The following is an 8,885-nucleotide window of genomic DNA, read 5'->3' on the forward strand; positions in this document are numbered from 1 at the left end:
ACAGTGGGGGTTAGGGCTTCAACATATGAACTTTGGGGGTGCACAGACATTTAGTCCAAGGGGCAACCAGCAATATGGTTTGCCTTTGTGATCTGGGTATCTGTTTAGTATGACGCTTGTAGAGGCATTTATTCATACCACACCATGAGCTCCAGTCTCAGCATAAAGAATTCATTTGGTGTGCATGCTGTGGCACTCACATCCAAGGACGATGTGTGGAAACGAGTCTGTCGAGGGCTGAGGTAGTCATCTCAGTCCTGGGCATCAGGAAACAGTGTAGCTTAGTGGGGTAGAGCTTGAATCTGAGTCGAACAGACCCAAATTCAGGTTGATGCTTTTTTTCATACAGTCTGTGATTTGGGAGATTTATCCTTTCTCGGGCTCCATTTTGCCATCTGTAAACTTGGGCTAATAAGATAATACTTCCTATTGCATGGGGCTTCTGTGAGGATTAAACGAGCTGGTACATGTCAAATGCTCAGTGTAACGCCTGGCACCTAACACTCTGTAAATATTGGCCATTATTTTACTTCATGGCCATCCATGTGGCTTACTTGAGCCTGGTCACGGGTAAACAGTTGTATTTGGGAAAAACTACTAGTGACACTGATATTAAGGGGAATTTTGTTTGACATTTAATGAGTGCCCAGTATGTGCAATGAAGGGTATTAGACCCCAAAGAGCTAGGACAGTGAGGGAGGCCTAGTGCCTGCTCCCATGAGCTTGCTGGCTGCCAGCCCAGAAATTGCACCCAGATAACTCATACCAGGTAGCCTGGACCACAGCAGAGGTCTAACCAATAACTAAGGGAGCACAAAACAGGAAAAGAACCTCAATTCAAACAAAGAAGCTATAAACTAATTATAAGGCAATCAGGAAATGTGAACACTGATTAGATACATGATGATATTAAGGAAATATCATAGGTGTGGTAATGGTATTATATATTTCTATATATGTAATATACTTTATTTTATATTTTAGAGAAGAAGCCATTGTATTTTCGAGGAACATAACTAAATTTAAATTAAACAGATAAATTAAAATTATGTCTTGCAAGGGATAGAGATGAAAAAAGATTGTCAATACACTGCTAATTGTTGAAGCTGGGTGGTGGAACTTTCCATTCATTTTACTAGCCTCTCCACTTTTGTATATGTTTGATATTTTCCACAATAAAAAGTGTTTTTAAAAAAAAAACAGGGACTTCCCTGGCGGTCCAGTGGTTAGGACTCTGCACTTCCACTGCAGGGGGCATGGGTTTGATCCCTGGACGGGGAACTGAGATCCTGCGTGCCGCATGGCGCAGCCAAAAAACAAACAAAAAAACAAAAAAACACAGAGAGAGGTAAATTTCAAGAAAAGGAGGGAAGGAGACAAAGGAAGAGGGAGCAAGGAAACAAGCAGTTCCAATCACAGCATCAAGAAGTTTCAAGATAAGGTGGCATCTGACGTGGACCTGGGTGAGGAGAATTTTGCCCATCAGAAAAAGTATACGTAATGTTCAGGAGGTAATGGGTGTGACTGGATGTAGGGTTCCTGGGGTGGGGGTAGGTATTAGTCAAGGTTCTCCAGAGAAACAGAACCCATAGGATGTATATATGGAGAGAGAGAAAGAGAGAGAGAGAGAGAGAGAGAGAGAGAGAGATGGATTTTAGTTACTTGGCTCACGTCTGAAATCCGCATGGTAGGCCAGCAGACTGGAGATGTTGCAGTTCAAGTCCAAAGGCAGACTGCAGGCAGAATTCCCTCTTTCTCCGGGCACCTCAGTCTTTTTGCCTCTTAAGGCCTTCAACTAACTGGATGAGGCCCACCCACATTATGAAGGGTAATTTGCTTTACTCAAAGTCTAGTGATTCTTTTTCTTTTAATTGAAATATAGCTGATTTACAATGTTGTGTTAGTTTCAGGTGTACAACAAAGTGATTCTGTTTTATATATCTTCTTTTTCAGATTCTTTTTCCTTATAGGTTATTACAAAATATTGAGTATAGCTCCTTGTTGGTTATCTATTTTATATACGGTAGTATGTATATGTTAATCCCAAACTCCTAATTTATCAAATTAACAAAGTCTAGTGATTTAAATGTTAATCTCATCTACAAAATACCTTTACAGTAACATCCAGACTGGTATTTAACCAAATAGCTGGGTACTGACGGCGGCCTAGCCAAGTTGACACATGAAACTAACCATCACGGGGTGATAGTGGGAAATGATACTGGGAAGACAGGTGGGGGCCAAACTGTAGAGAGTTTCGAATTCTGTTTTCTTTGGAAAACACTCCTTCTGGAAGCCTTTCTTTGGAAAACTGGGGGTTGGTGAAGGTGTCAAAGCAAAGCAATGACAGCATCTGACGAGTTTTGAGCGGTACCTGGCTGCTGTGTGCAGGATGGATCGGAGAGGGCAGAGACTGGAAACGAAGGGATGGCTAAGCAAAGTCTGGTCGTCACTCAAGAGAGATGAGAGGTACTGGCAGTGGAGCTGAAAAGTGTCTGAAGCATAGAATGTAATGCAGGAAGGAACAGGAGATCAGACTGAGAAGCAGGCAGAGACCAGGTCATGGAGGGCCTGGTAAGCCAGATGAAAGAGTCTGGACTTCATTCTGAGGGCAACAGGGGCACCCTGAAGAGTTGAAGTCAAGGAGTAACCAGATCAGATCACCCTGGCCACCCTGTGGGGATTAAGGGCAGGTAGACGAGCTAGCAGCGGTTGTGGTGAAGGTGAAAGATGATGTCGTTTGGACAAGGGCGATGATAGTGGGAAGAAAGAAAAGTGGACAGATTTGGGATACATTTGGAGCACTGGAACTAGCTGGTGAGAGATGAGATAGCAGAAGGTGAGAGATGAAGAGAACTTAAGGGTGACTCCAGTTTGGGGCCTGACCAAATAGGTCAACGGCGGTGCCATGTCCTGACATGAGGACAGCTAGAGACAGTCAGCGTTGGGGTGGAGTTCTGAGCAGGACATATAAAGTTTGAGGTGTTTGTTAGACTTTCGAGTGGAGATGTCAAGTAGATAGTCGGTTACACGATCCTGTGGCTCAGAGGAGAGAGGCGGGCAGAGAAGAACAGAAAGAAGGCCAGTGCAGTTGGAGTGTAGTATGTGAGCAAAGAGAGTGACACAAAATGAAACTGAAAATATGTACGGGGGCAGGTCACTCAGGGCCTGAGCCTTTGAGTCATGTGCTACAGCCATCTCCTACTGGCTCAGGAGAGCTGATTATTAAATTGCAGCAAATTTGGGAGCTGGTTGACCTCACAGTTGGTAGCCTGCAATCTGCCACGGTGGGAGCATTTACACCATTGAGGTCAGCAAATGCTACAACTCAGGGCTTCCCCCGCCCACAGAACCAGCTGTTAAATATTTACCACTATATTACCACTGCAGCTTACAGACAACAGTAAGAAATTTATATTTTATCCTAAGTGGCTTTAATAAAGCCATTAAAATATTTTAAGCAGGTGAATAAAATGCATTGATTTTTTTTAAATCACTCTAGCCGCTCTACAGGGAGGGAGGGCAAGGAGTTTCAAACTTTTTATGTCCCAAGGAGACTACTAAGGAAGCTGCTGCGGTGGTCCATGTGAGCACTGATGGTGGCTTGGTGGTGAAGGTGGAGTGAAGGAAAGACATTTGGAAGATTGTTAGGGTCCTAAGATTGACTACAGATGGCCCCCGATTCATCACAAATTGATTATAACTGACCTGTCATATAACTCACGTATATGAGTTATACAGGAGTTAGACACTTGGTTAGTGTCTTCTGTTTTAGTTGTGGTAGGGGGTCTCAGGTTGCAAAATTATTACCTTGACTCATGACTGGGGGCTTTTTGCAGTTTTACTGGAAACCGGCAGAAAATAAATCAATAATATTATCTCATAGCAGAATAAGACGGTTAATTTCCTACATGAACACAATCTCCATTTTTCAATATTTCAGTCTTACAGTAGCAGGAGGAGCTTCAAATCTTGTGATTAGGCTGATTCTTTCTAAGGAAAAGGAGGCTTAACATCTGTTTGACAGCAGTTCTTTCTCGATGGGGCAAGAAGGGAAGGAGGCCGAGTCGGAGCAGTGCTACGTTAAATGCTTTAAAATAAGACATTCGCCAAAGTCCCCTGACCATTTTGGTTCCTGTAACTCCAGGCTGGAGACTCAGCTTGTTCATTTCATATCCTGTTTCTCATACTCTGGTCTGTGCTTGGTTGTTACTGTACCTCAAAGGGAAGGCCAAACCCCAAAGTTCACCCTTCGCCCTGATGGAGGACAGAAATCCCTTTTCCTACAGAGCTGAACTTCTAGTTGGGGGTAGGAGCAGACCAGTAAAGAAAGTAAATAATTACACCAACTATTAAAAGGCAGGGAAAAGATATAGGTCTGGTCAGAATCAGTTCAGTGAAGTCATGGAGACAGATGCCACAGTGAGTGGGTAGAGCAGTGAGTGGGGAGGTGGGAAGGGCTGTGCCTCAGCAGGTGAATGGATAACCAAACATCCACACGATGCAATACGACTCAGCAATAAAGAAGAAACTAGTGATGAACACAGCATGGTGACTCTCAAAGGCATCGTGCTGAGTGAAAGAAGCCGGTCTCAAAAAAGTTACATGCTGTATGTTTCCATTTATATGACATTCTCAGAGGGCAAAACTATAGGGACAGAACAGATCAGTGGCTGCCCGGGGCTGGGGGTGACGTTGATCATAAAGGGGCAACACAGGAGCATTCTGGGGGCTGATGGAGCAGTTCTGTATCCTGATTGTGAGGGTGGTCACACAGATCTATACATGTGTTAAAACTCATATAACTAACTCTACACCGAAACAAGGTAACTTTACTGTATGTTACTTTGGGAATGAGATTGGGCAGTGTCTATAGGACAAAGATTGGAGGAAGGGGTCATTTTTAATTTGGGAGGGACTTGAGTTTATTCCTCTGCTAGGGGGGAAAATCAGGTCTCTTGGGAAAGGTGCCCAAGAGGAATTCAAAGGTGTGAGATCCAGGGCACCAGTGGGAAGAAAAGATCATCTATTTTCCCTATGAACTGGGAGGCAGGGTCGCCTATCTAGGGCGGAGGACACGGTGTGGCGTGTGGGGCGTTGAGGGATGTGGTAAGGTTGGGAAGAGCCACTGTGAGGAATGGGAAAGGATGCTTCCAGGGCTCGCTCTGCAGTATGAGGATCCAGCAGAGGTTAGAGACCTCAAAGCTTTGGTGGCACCAACCTGCCCCTTTGTGGATTCATGTTCAGCGGCTTGGAGCAGAGAAGGGGTTGGTGGGGAGGGGGGCATGGAGATCAGCTGAAAGGCAAAGGATTTTGAGACTAGGAACAAAAAAAGAAGAGCTGGGAGGACAAAAAAAGAGGACCGTGAAGCCAGCAGGGAAGTGGTGGCCTGGGAGACAAGGGAGAGGGCGTGTGACTAGAGGGGTTAGTGATCTGAACGATGGTGGTTAAGAGGCATCAGGGAGGGGCTTCCCTGGTGGCGCAGTGGTTGAGAGTCCGCCTGCCGATGCAGGGGACGCGGGTTCGTGCCCCGGTCCGGGAGGATCCCACATGCCGGGAGGATCCCACATGCCGTGGAGCAGCTGGGCCCGTGAGCCATGGCCGTTGAGCCTGCGTGTCCGGAGCCTGTGCTCCACAACGGGAGAGGCCACAGCAGTGAGAGGCCCACATACCTCAAAAAAAAAAAAAAAAAAAAAAAAAGAGGCATCAGGGAGCGGGGCAGCTGGATGGATGAGGACACTGGTCCGAGCAGTTCAGAAGTGGAGACAGAGGACTAATAGGTCAGGTAAGGGATTTGATTGATATTTAGAATAATTTCTACATAATAGTAATAGCAGCACTAGCTCATATTTATTGATCCTTTCCATGTGCCTGACACCGCTGAGTGCTTTGCAGGCACATCTCATTCATTCTCACAGCAGATACTATTCTTATTTTCCAAATAACGAAACTGAGTCTCAGAAAGGTTAGGTGAGTTGCCCAGGGTCACATGGCCAGTAAGTAAGTGGGGCAGCCATGGGCTAGAATCCAGCCTGTCCGACTCCAGAGTTTATGCTTTTCCAACTCTTATACTCTACTGCCTCTCCCACATGGAAGGGCTTGATTCCATTGCAATAAAATGCTATACTAGCCTCAGCTAGACATTTCAGAAACTAACCAAAGTAGGTGCGTAGCTTGAGGTAAACTTGTCACCATTTCTGAAAGCCAGCTATGAGGGGCTGTCCCCCTCACAGTGAACAAATAGAGTCCATTTGCATATAGATGGTATAGTGAAAAGTTATTTCATCTGATCGTAAAATTGTTTTTCTAAAGGACAAAAAAGTTACTCTCAAAGATGGGGCATTTTGGTGGTCAGTCAGGATGGTACTGGGGGTGATGATGAAATCCATGGGGTGGCCAAAGGGGTGTAAAGGTGAGGATCACTGAAGGTCCAGAAACTAGGTATGGGAAGGCTTGTGACTACAGATGCCGAAGTTCCCTACGACGGTGGTGAGTCTGGAAGATGGTGAGCTACCAGGTGTCACAGGCCTCAGTGAATGTGAAAGAGTGGCCAGGAGGCCAGTAGCTGAGAGCAGGGACCAGGATTGTGGTTCAGTGGCACGAGCCCCAGCTGAGAGCTTTTGGCATGAGAGCAGCAGAGTCAGGGTCTGGGAACAGAAAGAGGGAGCTGGAAGAATGCCCTGCCCTCTGCTCCCCAGCCTGGAACATCTGTGATGTGGGGAGATGAGCAGTGCCCACTTGAGAACTTCACAGAGGAGGAATCGGTTAAGACAAGGAAACAGAAGTCACTTAAGAAAAGATGAAGGGCCTGAGAGGTGTCTACTGCATCCAACAGGCATAGTTTGGGAGGCAAGGCAATGTTAAGTGTGAAGTTGAGTCCATCCCAAATGGCTGCTTCCTTCCAAGAAAAAATAGCCACAAATATGTGAATGGGGTGTCATGGCTTTACTGCATGTTAATATTCATTCTAAGCCCACGCAACAGGTAGAGCCTCGTGGCAGCCATTCTTTATCATCATCTTGGCCAGGACATTGCATCCAGAGCCCAGACTTGAGACCTTGACTACTTGACTAGAACCATTATTTCCCAGTGGCTAAATCACCTCATCCCATCTTCTGTTTCCTGCCAGGCTCAGAGCTCCTACCTTCCCCACTGTGGAGGAGTAGATGTCCATTTCTCAGGAGCAGTGGACTGCTTCCGGCAGATAGTGAAAGCCCAAGGGGTCCTGGGGCTCTGGAATGGATTGACAGCCAACTTACTGAAGGTGAGAGGAGTGGTGAGTCTACTGCTTGTCTGCCTCTTTCACTTCTACCCTGTTCTGTGCCTTTGATGCTCCCCCTACAGTTTGCCTGGAAACAACTCCTCTAGCACAATGCAGGCTGGTTGTCAGCCCTGGAGAGTGGGAACCCTGTGCAGTGTTGGGGCATCTGACACCCCATCCCAGAGGAGCTGAGCATTTAGTGTAAAGGTTCCCAACATGTAGGTTCATGGACTCCAAAGGGAACTTAACCCCCTATCCTAAAATTGTATGCAAAAATGTGTCTATATGGGCATCTGTGCATCCCTCTGCAGAGAGGATCCATAACTTTCATTATTTTCCCAAAGAACTCCATAACCAAAAAAAAAAAAAAAAGTTAAGAACTGTGGACTAACCTTGGACTAACCTTGATGTAAAGTGATTCCTGATTCCAATCAAGACAAGCACATGTTGGGAATTCCCTAGCTGTCCAGTGGTTAGGACTCAGTGCTTTCACTGCTGGGCCCAAGTTTGATCCTTGGTTGGGGAACTAAGATCCTGCAAGCCGCAAGGCACAGCCAAAAAAAAGGACAAGCATATGTTGACAGGCAGTGTCAGACTGCCTACATGCATATCAACCCAGACCCAGGCTTCCCCAGGGCGTGCCCTTCAATGGTTCTGCCATTCCTCTCCCCAACCCTCACTGGGCCAGCTTGCATTTTGCCATCTTCCCTGATTCCAGAAAAGAATGACCATGTTGTATTGTCTACAGCCTTTATCTTAGTTTACCCTGATCCAAGTCGATTGCAGACGCATTGATGTTTTCTTTTAAGATTTTAACATGATTTTCATTTTCTTTTTAAACAGATAGTTCCATATTTTGGAGTTATGTTTGGTACCTTTGAGTTCTGCAAGAGAATCTGTCTTTACCAAAATGGTTACATCGTGTCTCCTCTGAGCTATAAATTGACCCCAGGGGTGGATCAGAGTTTGAAGCCCCAGGAATTACGGGAATTGAAGAAGTTTTTCAAAACTGGACAACTAAAGTCTAAAAAACCAACTCTTTAAAACGGAATGGAGCTAGAAGTGCACTGACTGAAGGTGTGTTGCAATCAGAGAGAAATGTAGCCTCAGAATTGTGCACGCGTGGAGTGACAAGAGGGTGCTCCTGTCTGCTGCTCTTGGAAATGAGAAGATTCGGCCATACCTGAGCTCCAAACTGATGGCCCTGTAAACATCTACGCCACCGAGGGTTTCCCAACATGACCGTCGCAGGATGGCATCCCACCAGGTTTTACAACAGAACCTAGCAGTAGTGAAATGTGCAGTTCACACTCTGAATGTAAGTAGGCAATTTACACAACACCAAAAAAGGGCATTGCCATGACTCCTCAGAGCAACATGTAGTTGAAGTGGCTGGGCAGATACCACGCCGGGAGCTCCGCCACAGGCTCACAGCTTACACCAACCCACAGCAGCCTAGTTTCACCCAGATTCACTCCAGGCTTCCTGATACAGTCCTGGAACTCATAATCTTTGCTGACTTCTGAATGCACACACCATGGTGTAAATTATGCCTTATCAGAAACTAAATGAAAACATTTAACATTTAAAAGTTACCACTGTCGAGGAGGAAAACAAGATGGCA

The 8,885-nt window shown here is 45.8% G+C and overlaps 1 protein-coding gene across 1 annotated transcript in view; it reads left to right on the top strand.

Annotated features, from left to right (window-relative positions):
* The window catches only part of SLC25A43 (solute carrier family 25 member 43), a 34,460-nt gene extending 26,029 nt beyond the window's left edge, over positions 1 to 8,431 (top strand). Inside the window, exons 4-5 of the mRNA XM_029240941.1 lie at positions 7,130 to 7,264; positions 8,105 to 8,431. Coding sequence (XP_029096774.1) covers positions 7,130 to 7,264; positions 8,105 to 8,305 — 336 coding nt within the window. The 3' untranslated portion in view covers positions 8,306 to 8,431. The remainder of the gene's footprint in view (positions 1 to 7,129; positions 7,265 to 8,104) is intronic.
* Positions 8,432 to 8,885: the final 454 nt, after the last annotated feature.

The sequence above is a fragment of the Monodon monoceros genome, unplaced genomic scaffold (assembly GCF_005190385.1).
Source record: "Monodon monoceros isolate NGI ecotype Baffin Bay Population unplaced genomic scaffold, NGI_Narwhal_1 Super_Scaffold_22, whole genome shotgun sequence".
NCBI lineage: Eukaryota > Metazoa > Chordata > Mammalia > Artiodactyla > Monodontidae > Monodon > Monodon monoceros.